This window comes from Varanus komodoensis, unplaced genomic scaffold (assembly GCF_004798865.1).
Source record: "Varanus komodoensis strain SLA01 unplaced genomic scaffold, ASM479886v1 scaffold114, whole genome shotgun sequence".
Taxonomy (NCBI): Eukaryota; Metazoa; Chordata; class Lepidosauria; order Squamata; family Varanidae; genus Varanus; species Varanus komodoensis.
This window is the reverse complement of record NW_025335328.1, coordinates 812,828-831,235: the sequence shown is the minus strand read 5'-3', so window position 1 is coordinate 831,235 and position 18,408 is coordinate 812,828. Positions and strand designations below refer to the sequence as shown.

General features: G+C 50.6%; 1 protein-coding gene across 1 annotated transcript in view; it reads right to left on the bottom strand.

Moving 5' to 3' along the window:
• RAB10 (RAB10, member RAS oncogene family) overlaps positions 1 to 18,408 on the bottom strand; it is a gene marked incomplete at its 5' end in the record, with an annotated part of 48,226 nt that extends 29,818 nt beyond the window's left edge. The window contains one exon of the mRNA XM_044421068.1: positions 18,306 to 18,408. Coding sequence (XP_044277003.1) covers positions 18,306 to 18,408 — 103 coding nt within the window. The remainder of the gene's footprint in view (positions 1 to 18,305) is intronic.

Below are 18,408 nucleotides of genomic sequence, written 5' to 3'. Positions count from 1 at the left end.
CCAGCACGTCTGCACAGAAGCGGTGCTACAGCTAGCCTTTGTAGAGCTTGCCAGCGTTGGGAAAATTTGGGTGAATCCTGTCTGAAAAGCATGACTTTTGTGTGTGCTTTTGAATTGTGGGATCAAATCCTGTCTTCCTTCTCAAAAACCAAGGTGCCACTGTTTAAAATGGCATCCCCCCCATCCCCCCCCCCGCTCCTTTCTCTCACCTTTAGCTGTGGACTACAGTACACAGGCCATTCAGTCCAAATTTACATTGTAAATAGTCAGTGATGGAATTCAAGGAAGCATCTTCCTAGCCCAGAGGCTCCATGTGCCCTGGCCAATTCAGCATGTCTAGAGTAGATAAGAGTCTTGAGCTTATCATGCATAGTTTCTCAGTAGCTTGAATTTACATGTCTTAAGCAGACCTGGGGATGGGTTCAAGCTACTGAACTAAAGTGTCAATACAAGCAATCAGAAATATTGTAATCTCATTGTTACTGTGTGATTGACTGACATTCCTTTATCTGTTCTGTATGTGTTGACCTCAGAATCTTATTGTAATCTCTGCATTCTGTCATCATTTGCCCTGTACCTGTGTACCTATAAATGCCCTGTAGTGGTACTGAAGCTTTGCAGCAGAGTTCACCTCTGCCTGCCCGGTAAAGCATGCAGTATCGTGAGTACCGCGGGAACCTTGGGGTAAATACAATAAAGCCTCAGATGGTCTGGACGCTTGGTCTTTCCCATGAACCCGAGTTTTATTCCCAGTTCTCAAATTGAGATGCCAGGATTCTGACACCAGTAAGGGCGAAAGTACATCAGAAACACAGACGTTCACAGATCGGGAGCACTTTTCTTCTAATCTTGTGTGTGTCTAGAACTTGGATGTTCGAGGCTGCATCCAGTCCTTCCAGCCCCCGAGCCCACTCTGCTACAGTAAATCCGGAGACATGGATGCACCTCCTCGGCAGATCGGTCACGGTGCCTATTTCAATATGGTTGTGTGGTCAGGTAATGTCTTTTTGTTTCTGCAAATTATTAAATATTTGTGGTAATCCAAAAAATACTAGAGCACACAGAAACCCAGTTCAAGAGTCAGAACTCCCAGGATTAAAAAAAAAATAAAAATAAAAATTCTGGGAGCTGTGAATGAGTAAGAATGGGCAGAAGTGCTAGTTCCCAGCCCCCCCCCCCCGATATCATTACTGCTACACAACTGAAGAGCTTAACAATCCAGGAACTTTCTGCCCCCAAGTTATTTATCATAATGAAAGAACCCAGAATTCTGGGTTTCCAGAAGCCAAAGAACTCAGAATTGGAACCCATGGTTAACCCATGGACTGAGCTGGACATCCCTGGCTTGCTCAGCATGGTGAGAGAGACCGCAGTCACCAAGGGCTTTAATGTGAGAACCGGGTCAGAAGCAAAGCCATTCAGTGGAAACCCTTTCTCCAGATGTAGGCAAAGCCCAGGACAGAATGACGGCTCTGGCAGCACATCCTCAACTCTGCTCTCTTTTCCGTACCACACCCTACCGCTTCCTCCTTATGTAACTGCTCAGGGTGCATAAAAATGGGCTTACAGGTAATTTTCAATCTTAAATCTACTTTTAGAAGCAAATTTGAAAAAAGTATCTTACAATAACTTCCTTACTATCAAATCATCTCAGTACAACCATGCTGGCCCCACCATTCCTCTCCGCCCCCTTTCAGGCCGGCTGCTTTAAGGAGACTTTTCAGTACAAACAGCAACTTCCAGGACAGGGCCCGGGCGGCTGCATTCCTGGGTGGGTTCCAAGAAAGGCCCTGCAACCCCCCAGGAATGGCACAACTCAGAAACAGATCCAAGCGTGGTGCAAATACTCTGACTGCAAATTTATGCAGTCTAGTGATCCGCTGGACTGCAAGGAGATGAAACCAGCCAGTCCTAGAGGAGATCAACCCTGACTGCTCTTTAGAAGGCCAGATACTGGAGATGAAACTCAAATACTTTGGCCATCTAATAAGAAGGAAGGACTCCCCGGAGAAGAGTCCAATGCTGGGAACAATTGATGGTAAAAGAAGAAGGGGACGTCAGAGGATGAGGTGGCTGGATGGGGTCACTGAAGCAGTCGGTATGAGCTTAAGTGGACTCCAGGGGATGGTGGACAGGAAGGCCTGGAGGAGTGTTGTTCATGGGGTCGCGATGGGTCGGACGCGACTTCCCAACTAACAACAACAGTGATCAGCTTCCATCGTTGTTAGGAAATATATGAAGTATCAAAGCATACTTGGTTTGTGTTAATGCTTTAAATGAGTTTTTTCTTGTATTAATTTAAACCATTCCACCCAGACATAGCCTATCTATGCTTCTGATACATTAACCAGTGTAAAACCAACTGCTATGGCCAAGAGAGCAATCCACCTGCAATAACAGTTCTGCTCTCTGTTCCATTCCTAATTATGCCTAGCATGGCGTCTTCACCGCAGCCGTGCGCCAGGCCAACGTTTCCTCTGGGCTGTCCACCGCACTCCAAGGTCCTGCTCTTGCTCGCTCATTCACTGCTGGCCCAGATCCCATCAGCCTGGCCTTGAGGCTGGGATTTTTGCCCCTGCCTGCGTTACTCTACACTTGCTTGCTCTGAACTGCATTTGCTATTCTGAGGCCCGTTCTCCCACTTGGACAGATCCCTCTCGATCTCCTCACAATCCCTTTTGATTTTAAGCACCCTGAAAAGTTTAGTGTCATCTGCAAATCTGGCCACCTCACTACTTAGTCCTAATTCCAGATCACTGAAAAGCATTGGTCTTAATAAAGAACCCCGAGGGTCTCCGCGGGTGCCCTCTCTACATCAGGAGAAACGGCCATTTCCCCCCTCTGTCTTCTGTTAGTGATTTAATTCCATGACTCTTAGTTTGCTCGGGAGCCTCTGGGAAGCAAGCAAGTCAGCGACCTCTGCCAGACTGCCCCATCCAGGTGCCTACTGACACTCGCAAAGAACCGCGACAGGTGAGAGAGGCAAGAACGCCCTTCACGGAAGCCGTGCCGACTGTTGCCAGCTGCGCTTGTCCCACTGCATTCTTAGGGAGCCTATCTTTAATAATGCTTTCAAGCAATTTATCCCGAACAGACGCTAAGCTAACTGGCCTGTAATTTTCTGGATCCCTTTTTAAAAATTGATGTCACAGAGACCAATCACCACTCCTCTGGGACAAGGGCTGATGTCCTTGCGCCTCGAATGGCCTGCCTGAATCTCCCTTCGGCAAGTCCCATCCGTTCTTTTCATTCGGGAAAGAACTCCCTTTTTTAAGCGTTATTCTCCCTAAAAGCTTCCTCGACTCTACATTGTTAACCGTGGTGGTGAACTCCCGGACTCTGTGCTCCCGCTTCTCAGTCGTGGTATGCATATTATTTAGGCCTCAATTGCAGGGTTTTGAGTAATCTCCAAGCACTATGAAGTGATTTAAACTTCTTGATTCTGCCCTTCAGCTTCTTCTTCACCAGTTCCCACATTCTGGAGAAATTTCCTTTTTTCAAGTCCAACGCAACTGTGTTTGACCCCCTTGGCAGTCCTCCACCTAACTGTAAATTAAGTCATGGTCATTGTTACCTAATGGCTCAACAATGTTTATACCCTATACTATGGGAGAATGCACACGAATTATGGGAGTTAACATCTTTCAGGTAATGCTGGGGACAGTGTGCTGAACTAGAAGGGCTTCTGATCTGATGCCACGTGGCTCTGCTCATGCAATGTGACGTACTGGGTGTGGTCAATGCCTGAAAGATTGGTGTGGAAATGTACCGTATGTGAGGCTGCACATGCCACAGCTGACACATCTCTTCTGCACCACACCCTAGCCAGGTAGTGCGAGTGACTGTCACTAGCAGAAAGTGCAAAGACACTGCACATTCACATGAAAAGCAGCTGTCCCAGCATGCTGAAGGAACGGATGCGATGTCATGAAGGACCACAGTTCTCTCTGAGTGACGGGTCACCCACCCGCTCAAGTCGTTGCTCCTGATGCATCATCACTGCCATGTGCAAGCTGAGGCAGGCAGTCCTACCAGCCTCCGCCATGTGATCTGGCCGCTCTTCAGCAGCACCAGAGGAAGAGCAGGCCTAGGTTTCCCTAGCAAGCGTGGCGGCACATGGTTGAGTCGACTGCTCCTGAGGGCTATTCTAATGCTTCCTCTATTTCAACGGACAGCTTGACTCTTGGGACTGCAAGGGAAGAGACGGACAGCTGAGGACCCCGTTCCAAGCACTCTGGTGCCAAAAGAGGGTAAGGAAGAAAAACCAGAGCCAGAGAAGGCCGCTACGAGAAGATACAAGGGCGGGTCTACTCGCCGGAATCCTTCAGTGGATTTACTGAGGAGGCCACATTGTGACCTGTTCCGCCGCGGCAATGTATGAGCTTCACCTTAATGGGTCAAACTGCAAATAAAAGGACTCAGAATCCGACGACCTAAAAAGCTGCCTTTCAACCCAAACTGGCCCCCAAGGTAGCACACAAACTTTACATATAGAAAGGCAATTCTATAGTAACAATCTAAATATAGATTTAAATATATTTTACAACCTGAAATACCGATTAGAAGTCCTCCCTTTCCATGCCGAGGATTAGTAAGCAGCAGAGAGCGCGAGCCAGGACTGGGTGGCCCTCTGCATGCTGATAACACGGCCGCTGAAGTGCCTGGGCAGCTTCCTTGGTGATCGAACTCATGTCGTGTCGCCTACCATGGGGACAAGGCAGAAGCTCACGAAAGCCGAAAGACGCTGGGGCGAAGGGAAGGCCCCCAGCACCACGTGCTGAGGTCCACCAGGCGAGCAGATCGACATTGCACCTCTCAGGCCCTGACAAGCCAGGTGAGCAAGAACACCAGATCAAAAGCTGGCAAGACATCCAGGAAAATTAGCAGCCCGCCCCCTCCATCCATGCCTCAGTCCAAGTCTTCCACCAGGGCAACCCAGTTTGTGTGGTCCAAAAACCAGTTTCAGAACCAGGCTGGAATACATCCAAATAACCTAGATGTAAGAAGCTTCCATTCAGCTCCAGAACCTCGCTCAAAAGCCAGAAAGGGCTACCAAAGAAATAACAAATGTCGAACAGCTGCAAATGCCACAGGATGACAAATATCCCAGGCCGAGGGGTCCAGACTCGACTTTCCAAAGGGCCCCATCCTCTTCCTTCACAGTGAAAGGCCGAGTCAGAGCTTCCACACAAGAGCTTCACAACGCAGCAAACTGTTAGCGGCAGCACTGCCAGAGCTCGGCAACCGCTTTTAAGGGCCAAACACCAGTTTGCTGGTTTCCCTTGCTTACCTGAGATGTGGAAAAATAGCTAGCACACACCTCCGCCTCAGACGGGGGCCGTGGTAAGGAGCAGGTGTGGGCACATGCCACTGACAAGCCAACACGGAGCTCCCCAGCCCCAGTTGTGGCTCAGTGACCCCCACACCGGCTCCCGGGGCAGGCAATCCGCTGCCTGGGGCCAGCCTGCGACGGTGTTTCCGGCTGCTCTGCCCCTTGGAGCAACAGGGACCCTCTTCTGCAGCATCGCTTCCAGAGATTTTACGACTAATATCATACCTCCCTTAATCTTCTCTTTTCAGTCTAAATATGTATTTATTTGATTTATTTTATACCACCCAATAGCCAAGGTGCTCTCAAGCAGTTAACAAAGCTGAAATTAAAGAAAAGTTTAAAAGTCACAGATACCAAAATTAATTTAAAACAGCAAAACCACAACTGCAAATATTCAGCACAGAAGCATGGCAGTGATACAGAATACAATGGGATATACAGAAAGAAAGTTAGATAGATAGTTAACAGGTAAAAGGCTTTTACCTGGTGCGGAAAAGAATACAATTACCAGGCACACCTCTTTAGGGAGGCACATTCCACAACCAAGGCGCCACTACCGAAGAGGCCCTTCTCCCGGTAGCCACCCCTTTTCTTCCTTTAGAGGCGGCTCCCGGAGAAGGACCCCCACAGATGACCTTAGGGTCTGTGTAGCTCCACATGGGAGGAGGGGATAACCTGGCCCCAAGCCATGTAGGGCCCTCTGAGCCAGGCAGCCAGCATGGCTGGAAGAGGACTGGCAAAATATGTGTTTATGAGCCAGTCCCCATTCACCATCCCTGCCCTGTTTTGGATCGGCTGGAGTCCCCGGACCGTCCTCAAGGGCAGCCCCACATACAGTGCGCCACAGTAATCCAAACGAGAGGTCAGCGGAGCTTGCATAAGCATAGCTACGCTCTGCACGTCCAGGTGGAGTGTATCAGCCGGAGCCGATGACAGCTGCTCCTTGTCACTGTGTCCACCAGGGCTTCCAGTGGCAATTCTGGATCGAGGAACACCCCAGATCACGACCCCTCTCCTTCAGGCATGGTGCAGCCCCATCCAGGACAGGGTGAATATTTCCCAGCCGGACAGGTACCAAGAGCACCTCCCTCTTGGCTGAGCGGAGTCTGTCTGTTGGCCCCCATCCTGTACACCACCAGGGTGTACAAGGGGGTTGGTGTTAACTTCCCGACTGCCAGATCACCATCCTTGAGAAAACCAGATCAAAGGGGTGTCCCTTTACATGTGTTGGCTCAATGAGACGTTAAGGCAACACCATGGTTGTCCTGGCGGCCATGCAGCCAGGGTCCCCAACACCGAGTCTGAGGCCACCTCCGTTAGCTCAGGCAGGAAATTCAATGGGCACTGGGGTGGGCTGTGCACCAGCAAGACCCTTAGTCTGTCTCGGGCACCCAGCACAAGGTACAAGCACTCAAGGGCTTTCACGGAAGCCTCATCTTTCTACAGACCACAGCCACCCCCACCCCCGGTCCTCGAGTTGATGCTGGTACTGTACTGAGTATCAAGAAGGGTGCAGCTGAGAGAGCGACTCTTCCCCAGGTCTCCATGATGCAAGGCACTCCAGCCTCTCGTCCACAACCAAGCCATGGACTGAAATACGCCCAGGCTTTTCTATCGTTCTTCAAAGGACTCAGGTTTCCAGACCCCTCACCATCTTGGTTGCTCTTTCTGGACACACTCCATGTTGTCAATGTCCTTCGTAAAATGAGGAGATCAGAACTGCAGACAGTGCTCCAAATTCAACATATTTTATGTATTTATTTTTCAATTCATATCCTGCCTTCTTCCTACAAAGGACTCAGGGCAGCTTGCATCATTCTCCTCCTCCATCTTACCCCCACAACAACCTCCCTGTGAGGCAGGCTGGGCTGAGAGTCTGTGGCTGGCCGAAAGCCACCCAGTGGGCTCCATGGCTGAGCGGGGACTCGAACCTGGATCGCCTGCGTCCCAGCTCTTCACCACGACGCCACACTTGCCATGGTAAATAAAACAGAGCATGTTCGGGGTAGATCACAGTGGATAACCAGAGCCAGAAGGCAAGAGGACTACTCTCCACACTGTTCTCCTGCTTCTGAGCTTCCAAAGGGCAACTGCTAGGAATGAAGTGCTGGAGGGAGCACACCTGCGATACGACCGCCCTCGCTCGCACGCCCAGCCACGGTCACAACAGGTCCCCCGAAGGCCCGGAGCAGCTGTGTGCTTCCCCTGCTGTGAGCCGCCCTGGGAAGAGGCGCCCTGTGCTTCCTCGTCTCTCTCGCACAGAGCCCAACCACATAAAAATAGCTCGACGTTTCCCATGGTCAAGAACAGGAGGGAGGGTAGAACACCGTTCTAAGAGCATTTTGCTGAAAGAATGGTATATAAAAGCTGCAGATAAATAAATATATCTGAGCAAGGCAAAAGATGCCATGGCATCCAAGGCAACCTCAGCAGGAAGAACTGGGGACGGTACAAGCTCTGCAAGGCCACCTACTCAGACCAAACTTACTTGGAAGTAGCCTGAACTGCAGCCAACACACAGGGAGTTGTCCCCGTGTTATCCTGCTAGCCTGGCGCGGCCGTGGTTAGGGACCTCTTTCGAAAGGACCGTGCTTTCAATCAGACTTCTACAGAACCGAGAAAAAATCCCCATTGCCCTGCCATATCCCAAAAGCAATCGATACAAATTCACATCACTTACACCATGTTAGCATATTATTTTCCCAAGCAGAACATTTTCTAGTGCTTTATTTTTATTTGGAAATCCTTCCTGTTCATAACTTCATCAATAACAACAAACTGGTGCCAGCCACAAATACTGCATTAGATAAGCTCAGCCGTTGCAAGGTTGCAATTTTTCAGGCAATCCTCCCAAGTCAGGATGTGAGAAAATACTTGCATGAAATACAAATAACTTTCAGTGTGAAATGGAATGAATAGTGTAAGTAAAACGAAAGTAGTCCTACGGACTTCCCTGGAAAAGAGGGGAAATGCAGCTGAAATAGAGGGAACAGCAATGTATCATGTACATTTCCTTGGGTTTCTAAGCGGTATTAACTATTTTTTGGTATTAACAGCTCTGCTTAGAAATTTAAACAATGTAAGGGAAGAATGTGCTGCTGTCTTTAAATACTTACAACTTTCCCAATAAAATTATACAACATTTGAAGCATATCAGTGTGTTTTAATTTTTCCTGTGTTGGACATAAAAGCAACACGGGCAGTTTTTTAGCTTTGTTTAATCAATACGAGTAAAATTAACATGGTACATTAGATCCCTTTCTAGGGCATCAGAAAGTTTTTTCAAAGAAAATAACCCTATGTAAATTAGTCTAATTAGCATTAGAAACATTTTCTCTTCCAAGGTTTTCCAGAAGACCCACATCACTGGTCAACATATCACTCAATCACCAAGTTAAACAGTGCAAAGCAACTTTCTAATTCCTGGGTTGTTAAACCCAAGATTTGGGAGGGGCAGGTGAAGCAACACGCCTGTTGCCTTCCACACATTCATGGCGCCCACTTTCAATTAAAGCCCAAGAATGCTCTATTCCCGAGTTGCTTTGTGATGTGCATACCAAGAAATTAAAGGTTAAATTGGCAACAACAACCCACAAGCAACTGTTGCGCTAGCAGCTGTACAACCCATAAATGGCAGAATTTCCAGGTTCACACATCACAAAAAATGCAGGAACGGGGATGTTGCTGCGTCAGTTATCTCAAAAGAAACTGCACGCTCGCCGCTTCATAAGCAGCTCATGGGCCAGCCTGCACATCAGTCACAGGCCATCGGTCTGTTAACTGCCTGTTCTTGAGAGGCCAAGGCGATAAGAGACCATCAGAAAGAAGCAACACTAAAGTGAGAATACGTAATTATACAGTATGCATTTTCCTGTACTCCCATACTAACATTTAGAATGCAGCTGAATACCCACTTACCTGGACGTAAGCCCCACAGAACTTAATGGAACCTATTTCTGAGAAAACGTGTAGGATTGCACTGTTAACCCAAACGGAGCACTGGTCATAAGACCCTGTACAGAACCGTTTTAAAACATTCTCTCTGTAGGTTAAAAAGGATAGCATGAAAATATATACAACAGAGCAGAGATACAAGGCCTCCTTATCAGAATGACACACTGCAAACAGTGATCTATTTAGCTGCAATGTAATATGGATTTAATGGTGAGATATGGATGTTGTTCAGGAAAAATAAAAAATGCAGTGGGAAACTTGATTTAAATCAGTTATTTAAATCAATCAGTTTTCTAACTGATTTAAACTGCCTTGATTTAAACTAATCTGTTCTGAAAAATTCTACATCCACTTACCTTGATGTAAGCCCACTAAATTCAATAGGCTTTTGCGACTGAGATGGCATATAAAAACTCCAAACAAACAAACAAACAAACAAATAAATAAGGACTTATTTCTAAGCAAACATATATAAGATTGTACTGGAAGCCCATCAGAAATTTTAAATGCATCTTTACATTCCTATCCAGAAATGCATCGATATTAAATTCAAGTGAGCCCTACACAGCGCCTGGAAACGCTAGAAAAATAGCCTCCACATTGTAAGAATAGTTATGCCTCGGCACCCTAAGGGACAGTCGCCGTTTTCCACCAGAATATATGGAACGCTGGGCCAGTCATGTTGCTACCCTGATTTCTAAGAATTATTCTCCGCTCTGTCAACTGTTCCTCACAGAGGCCTGCACTGCAAAACGGGCCACCTTCCTAATCCGACTCTTTATGTTAAATATGAATAGAAATATGGGAAGAGCAGCCCACGGCACTCCCACAATATTCTGTCCTATATTAACCATCAGTTCCTCATTCAGGGCTTAGGATGCGAAGGACGCAACTCTGCGTGTCTCAACAGAAGTCCTGCGACTGGGGCTGGGCTCGCTTCCGCCTGAACATGCACCGCGTTGTGCTTTTGCTCCAGTGCGCAGGGTGTAACAGGACGGCGCAGACTCCCCCAGGCAAGCCAGGTGACTTCCAGAAAGCGTTTCTGGCCAAGCCGCTCCGGTGAGGTGAGCTCAGCAGTCAGGGGCATACCAGGCAGGCCTGTCCCCTTTGCATCACTATCAGGGCAAAACCAGGAGGGGGGGGGGCTGCTCTGGACACCACAGAGCAGCCCCCCACCCACACAGGCCTCCTTCCCACCTTCAGTGGGAGAAACCAGGGGTGAGCCTGAGGCTGAGCGCTCTTCCATGGCCCCATGACCCTGCTGTATTTACTGAACGCCCCCACCGCCACGGCCCCCAAAGGCACATTCAGTGTAAGAACACAAGGAAAAAAACAAAAACATGATTACGCTTACATAAATACGGTCTGCTGGTTTTTAGGATATCATGAGATGTTCATCTAAAGCAGGGGTCTCAAATGCGCGGCCCGCGGGCCAATTGCCAGGACGGGGGAGGCATGGGGGAGGGGCCCTGCGGCCTTCAAAGCGCCGGTGGCACCCGGGTCGGCCTCCGGGAGCAACGCGGGATGAGCGGCCCACCACCACCGCGGTGGTGGAATACTCGATGCGGCCCAGCCTCACCCAGACTGCCCCCAGGTAAGTTGAGTTTGAGACCCCTGATCTAAAGAAATATTTTGAAACACGGACACACAGAAACAGAGCGAGTCAGAAGGGGCCTCCCGAGCCATCTAGCCTGACCCCCGGCTCCCGCCGGCTCCGCTCACGACATGCCATCCTGTGCATGTCAAAGAGCACTTGGCAGCGGCGGGATTCGAGCCCACGCCTCCGAAGAGACTGGAGCCTCGATCCAGCGCCTTAGACCGCTCGGCCACACGACCTTCACCTGCGTCTCGTTTAGAAGTATATGAAGTAAAGGTGTGGTTGGAGCCCCTGGGGAAAGGTGGACCAAGTCGGGGCTTTTCTGTTCAGAAGATTACCGGGCAGCGGGGAGTGCGCAACCTGATAGCACGGTAAGCATGGAGAGCTCGCCACTCGCCTGCACTGCTCCTCAGCCCAAACACCTCCGGCTGCACTTTACACACACCTGAGCCAAACTTCCGGCTCGCAGGCTTACATCTTAAAAGGCACGACAGAACGGAAAAGGAACCAAGAGGGAACACTCTTCACTCGCTCTACTGTGGCCACATAAGCTGTTAGGGAAACTCGCGGCAGGCAGCCCGGTCACAACGGAAACCTCCGCACTCGAAGGCGGTATCCTTGCGATGGCCACATGCACAGAACCACGAAGAGCAGCTATTCCTATAATGACTGCATGGGCTAATAACTGGGGTGAGGAGCTGGATTATTTACACTGGGGCTGGTCTAACAACAGAGTTCCCACGTAGACGTGCGCCAACTGTAATTGCTTTTTGCCATAGCGACAATTCAAGAAACTTAGCTCGGCTGGTTACTGATGATCCAATACGTCTCCATGTAAGATACGACCCGAATCTTCTATTTCATTCTAGGTTCCAAACCAGAAGATCAGAACGCTTGCGACCTGCAGTCAGGCCTGCCTGATGAAGCAGCTCCTGGCCACATGGCACACAGCGGATTCATTACTCATGGGGGGCCTGAGCAGGCACTTCCCAGGTAGTAACTGCAGTCCCTTTAGTGGAGATTTCACTGTGCTCCACGAGGGCTCCACCGGCCAATACGTCAATGCTCGTTTCCCGATCTACTCCTCAAGGACAAAAGCAACTTCCCAATTCATAATTTCCTTCAACGCCGCACAAACCAAGTGCTGCAAAGTTTAAGATGTTTTCGGTCACTGCGACAGTCATGCTAAAGGCTTCTTGTCAAGACACAGCAGATTCGGTGCCTTTTGTCCGTAAGGACTTGATTGCTCCCCCACTTCTGAGATGGAAAAAGAGCTGCTGGCGTGTGACCGGATTGATTCCTGGCTACAATCGCTATACTATAAGGGAATTCTGTGCGACTTCGTACTCCTTTTGCAAAGTCATAACCTCCGGCATCATTTCCCCACCTACAAAGGCACCGAACAGCCATCTTAAGAAGCCAGAGAAAACGCCACCGGGACAATTTCTATGCACTGCAGGACTAGGGACAAGCACAGGGAAGCGGAACAAGGACGCTGCTTCTTGCAAGGACCCGTCTGGGGGCTGAGGGCTGCGAACCATCTCAGGGTCCAGGGCCAGCCCTCGGGCTGCTCTAGAAGAACTGGACTCTTGCGCCGCTTCACTTCCGGCAAGGGAGCAGCAGGGAATGGCGAGCAGGGCAAGACAAGAAAGCAGAGAAGCCCGCTCCTGCCCAGCGAGGTGCCCTCTTGCTCTCCTCTACCCCCAGCCACTGGCTCCCTAGAGCTGCGGTTGTGGGCACACAAGGGAATCCCTTTTCACAATGTGGCCCCAACTTGTGAAATGTTGCATCTTAGGAAAAGCAACGCTACACAAAAAAGAGGAGAAACATGCAAAGATGTTGGCCTCATTCAAGCTCAGGGCGGTGCTGCTGGCAGCTGGGTCCTCTGACTGGACGGTGGGAACTCCGCCCGCTCTGGGGGGGAGGCATAGCCCCCTCGGGGGAGCAGGTCCATCGCCGGGGGCGCTCTTGGTCCATCTTCGCCCCTCGAGGCTCAGGTAGGACTGGCGGCTCGGGGCCTCTACCAGCTCTGCCCCTATTCAGTCAAAGGTGGCCCGGCCTTGGCAATGCACCCCGTTTATCTCTAAACCCAAGCAATGCAAAGCGCTCTGCATGGGGCTACTCTTGTGCAAAAGGAAGCAGGCAGATTCTTAACTGGAACCAAAAGACGCAACTCACAGAAGAGGAGAGTTGGAAGAGGGGCCAGAAGGCCACCAGGTCCACCCCCCCTGTTGCGGGACACCACGCTGCACCCTCCCCCTCAGGTGGCTGTCCAAACGCTTTCTGGACATCTCCAGAGAGGGAGAGCCCGCAACTTCCCAGGTAGGAGGTTCCTCCGTCTTGCTGCTCTGACAGTCAGGACGCTCCTCCTGGTGTCCAGTCTAAATCTGGTTCCTTTTAACCTGAGTCCATTATTCCCTGTCCTGCATTCTGCAATGAGCGAGAAGAGTTCTTGCCCTCGAGGTACCTGCAGAGGGCTACCCTGCCTCCCCTCAGCCTCCCCTTCTTGAGGCTGGACATGCCCAGTTCCCTCAGCCCCTCCTCGCAGGGCGGTCTTTCCAAACCCTGGATCACCCTTGCTGCCTCCCCTGCAGCCTTTTCTAGAAAGATGCAAGACCAGTTCTGACCCATTTGCATTGGCTGCCTCTGGGCCCAGCTCAAGGTGTGCACTGGAACCCTTCCAGGATCGGGACAATACCTGATGGAATGCCTCTCTCCATCTCCACCTGCCTGCCCCGACACCACCACCTGCAGCTGGGGCCTTTCTCTGCCTGCCTCCTCCAAGGGAAGCCTGGAAAGAGGCAACAAGGAAGAGAGCCCTGTGGCTCCCTAATTTTGGGATGATCTCCCTGCTGAAGCCTGCATGGAGCCAACACGACCGTCGTTTTGGCATCAGGTTAAAACTGCCCTCCATTCCCAGCATGTTGTGGCACAGGACAGGGCAAGTCAGCCGTTTGAGCAGGTCTGGTTTTTACTGAAATAGTTTTCCATGTTCAAAGTGTTTAGGGTTCATATATTCAAATTTTACACTGAGTTTCAGTACATCTGCATTTTTACTGAATCCGTTTCCCATACTGCACTTTGATAATTTACCGTGAACCACCAGACCGCGTCGGCTATCGTGCAGTACAGAAATAAAATTAGTAACAATAATAGTGACGACTTGCACCATCCGCAATGAGCTGCAAAGCACACCGTGCGGATGCGCATTCCCTTTCCACCCCTGCTGTTCCACACGAGGCGAAAGCGAAAGCGACCAAGTGAGGACCAGCCTGCGCTGTCTTTTGCCCACTCCCTGAAAACGGCCCTAAGTTGAAACAAACCCACGGATCACACCGCAGCTGCACTAAACTACAATTTAGGTGAGCACCTTATCCGGGCCATTTGAGTGGGGAAAGCACATTCCGGTTTGCCTGTTTAGGAGGCACCAATCCAGTGCCACCATCACACGCTGCGTCTTCAACCCTACCGAAGCCCTTGCAGACACACAATTGCGTGGTAGACAACTCGGACGATTCTTGCTAACAGAGCAGCTCTTTGTAGTGGCACATTCTGGAAATCGAGGATAAAAATACAGCTTCTCCCAGGCTGTGCTGCTCTCCTATTTCATCACAGTGTCTCCCAGGCAGACTCCCGTCTCTCCCAGAGCTGCTGCAAAGGAAGCAGTGAGCAGGCTCAGAATGCAGGCCGACCTTGCCCGGTGCCAGGGACACGTGAACCCCAGGCCCAGCTCCCACTCTGTGTGCGGACTGAGCTGGTGGCCCAGCTGAAGCAGGGTGAAGGGCAGGCGCACCTGCAGCTCAGTCAGGCTAGGGAGGACGGTCGCGGCTAAATAACGGCAAACTAGTGAAGGGATGGAACCCGTGCGCTCTCCTCGCCCTCCGCAGAGGGCCCTTGCACCATGTTGAGTAAGGGGATTTCTGGCAACTAAGAAATTACTTAGTAATTACACAGCCAGCCTTGCCAAAAGCAGGTGTGCCCCCAAGGTATACGGACGCCAGCAGTTCTGCAGAGAAACACCACGTGCACTGTGGGAAAGGATCCCGCAGGGCAAACCAACCCATAATAGACGGGCGGAAGACGATTCTGGGGAGCCCACCCTAATACCAACAAACCAAATGCTGCAGTTAACATAGGACAGGTGTGGGATCGTCCCACGAGGAGCACAAGGCAGAACTTTCCTGAACTCGTTTGAATGTCACACCGTGCCTTTGAAGACCAACCAGCTCTTCTATTTGGGGAACTTGCGATGACTTTGAATTTTAGCACTGGGCATTATTTATAGCAACCTTTGCTGGGGTTCTGAAGTCATCTGTCCTCTGCTCAGCAATTTACTTTTCAAGCAGGAGCTAGACCATGGCTAAAAATAGCACTGTCCTAAAGGCACGGTGCCGTTATTTGGAAGATCTCCCCACACAGCAAAAGCACACCTGGTCACGGCAGCCGATCAATAGGCCACAGCTGCGGAACTCAGCTGCCTGCGGAGTGAGGGGGGCCCTTCTGATGTTTTGCCCAACTTGTAAAAAGGTGCAGATCTGTCAAGACCTGTTTGAGTACAAAGCACAAAACCTGAAGGCAGCAGAATACAAAAGAAAAAGTGTTTTCTGACCCCGCCTGCTAGAAGATAAATATCCAAAAGCTCCACTGGAACTTTTGGTGAGTGCGGCCCGATATCTCAGCTGCATACCTTTCAAGGAAGTTCTTCCGTGGTTGGTAGGGAAACAGTACATTTTTCCTAGAACTGGGGTAACATTAAGACTACAAGCTAGCGCCATCTAAATCTCACACTCCAAATGTGTGTCAGAGATTCAGATAAATTCAGTTACTAGTTCACACACCCAGAAACAGCAAGTGAGCTGCTTGCAGACTAGAAATGGAGCTGAGGAGATGCAAATGATGTACAAAGCTTCCACACTTAAGTCACCAGGGAGGTTTTCTGATTCGCCACAAGAGACCACGTGCAGCTGTTCCCAAGCCTAAGCTGAAACTGGACTATGATTACAATGACAAAACATTGAACATTTCTCCACTGATAAAGCCAGTTCTCTGTTCAGCAACTGCCAGCTATAAATGGAACCTAAACTTGAGTGGACAAAAATAAACAAGCCAGCAATTTGTGTATTTATATAAAGTGGACTGCTGCTGATGAAAGCTTTTGTCGCAAGAAATCCATCTGCTTTTGAGGTGTCCTGAGACTCTACAACAGGTTAAGAGCCACTTTGCTCATTATTTACATTTATATCTAAAAATACCGCGTGAAGACAGAGTATCAACAAGACGCAACCAGCTGGACCTCCGTGTTGAGCATATGCCCTGTGGAAAGCCCACGCTTTACTGTGTATGATATAGCTCCAAAATGGCTGCCTCCCGACATTGGTAAGATATCCCACCCTGTAGAAAACTATGCATAGCAGGGGTGCTAAACGCTTTCCTATTCTGGAGCTTCTGCTGCGGGAGACGCATTCCAGTAGTAGGCAGGGTCAAAGGCAAAGGGGCGGGACCAAAATACAAAAAAATAAACCTACCAGAATACTTTTACTTGACATTCTTACTGCCAGTAACTAAATCTTAAGTCTTTCAACTTTTTAGGATGGAGGAAAAGCTCCACAGAAAATCCAGGAAATCGCCAAACCATCAATGGCTGGGAGAGTGCAGCAGCCCGTGAAAAGACGGTGCGCTAACCATGAGCTTGAGGCTCAAGACTCACATCTTTTCAAATACATGAAACCAGAGAAAAATCCTAAGCAACTTACCTCAAGCAGAGGAAATCTAGGAAAGTGATCAATTTGAAAGAAATGTAGGCAAGAAAATGCACCTCAAGAAGAATGACTGAAAATCCACAAACATGGAAACCCATTCATGGAATCACAGAAGCTGTTGCAGGTTGCCCATTCACACTGCCCCACTGACTCATCCACGCTGCTCTGTAATGCAATCGCTCCAAACCCTGGCATCATGATGTGGCAAGGTCACATGGACCCGCAAACACACCACTTGAGCCCAGAGAACATCTAATACATACAGCTGAACTGCTCAGCAAGTGCTTACACTGCAAAGTATTGTAAAGTAAAGCTAAACAGTCCGACTGAGAACCTAAACAAAATGAGAGTCAAGTGCCGTACAACACAGTTGTGCAGTTGTGCTAATTATCCAATTTTCCTATCCTACAGGCTGTTCAAAGCATGAGTCAGTTATGACCACAGTCGGAGCTGGCAACTGCCTCCTGACCTCTTCCACCTTAGGAAACGTTTCTGGATTATCCACTGTGATGTGTGAACCCAGAGCTCCGGTTCTTGAGCAGAAACAACTCAGGGGTTGAGCCGAACAAACCATGGGTTAGACCTCAAGCTGTCTTGCAAAGCAGAAGCAGTTGAGCTGCTGGGAGCCTTCATGCTCGCTTGTTCGCATGGTCTAGAAAACCTAGGAGCTGCTCCCTGTGAAGCTGGACATGTCAGTCTCCACAACATAATGACGCAACCAGCAGATATAGCCGGGAGTCCCCAACACACTGATAGCACTGGCTGTGAGGAATTCCTCCACTGATCAAGGAACACTGCCGTTCAGCCCCCGCTTGCTTGTACACTGAGATCATGGGAAAAATCTGTTCCAATAATATGGAAGCTGGGGCATTCAGAACAATTTTGGGGAAGACTGGTTCAACTCTACTGAATATGATATTTCATATCGACTCAGAGCTGGATGTAACTACGGTCAAAACCTATCAAGAATGTCCAATCCCTGGAGGGGACTTGGCCAGTGTCTCCAGTAGCAGCGAGGAGGGACGACGGCCAATGGGTGCTCCTTTCAGATCAAAGATGCTCGCATCTCTCTGCCTTAAGTGCAGCAGAAAGTTCATCAGGCCGGGAGTTCACGTCCTCCCAACAAAGAACTTACCACTCCCCTACAGCAGCAGGAAGGGCTGAGAGCAGGCAGCCGAGATCGGGCCGGGCCGGGCCGGCCCGGCCGCACCTGCCCAACGCGGCCTTGCCAGGCATCGGGCTAAGCCAGGCCCAGGCGCGGGCTGCCCCGAGACGAGGCGGCCGCGGTCCCCGGCGAACCGCCACACCCATCGTCCCGCTCCCAGGCAGGGTGGCCTCGCATGCCGCGGAGCAGCCGCTCGCCTCCGGGGCCCGGCCGCCTCCTCGCGGGGGATCGCTCCGCGTTCCGTCCTGCGCGCAGCCCGGGCCCGAAAGCGAGGGCGCCTCCTGGGGGCAGCCCGGGACCCCCCTCTCCGGCCGCCGGTGCGGCGCCCGTGGTGTTGCGCCCACTTCCGCGACCCCAGGGGACGCGGGCCGGGCGGGGGCCGGGGCATTCCAAGGAGCGGGCGCGGCGGGCGGAGGAGCGGCGCCGGGCCGGGCCGGGCCCGGGGGTCCCGCGTCCTCCGCCCGAGGGGCAGGCGGGCGGGGCGGCCCCGCGGCTCACCGATGGTGGAGATGAAGGTGGTGTTGAAGGCATCGTCGGAGAAGCGGAAGAGCACGCAGGTCTTGCCCACGCCCGAGTCGCCGATCAGCAGCAGCTTGAAGAG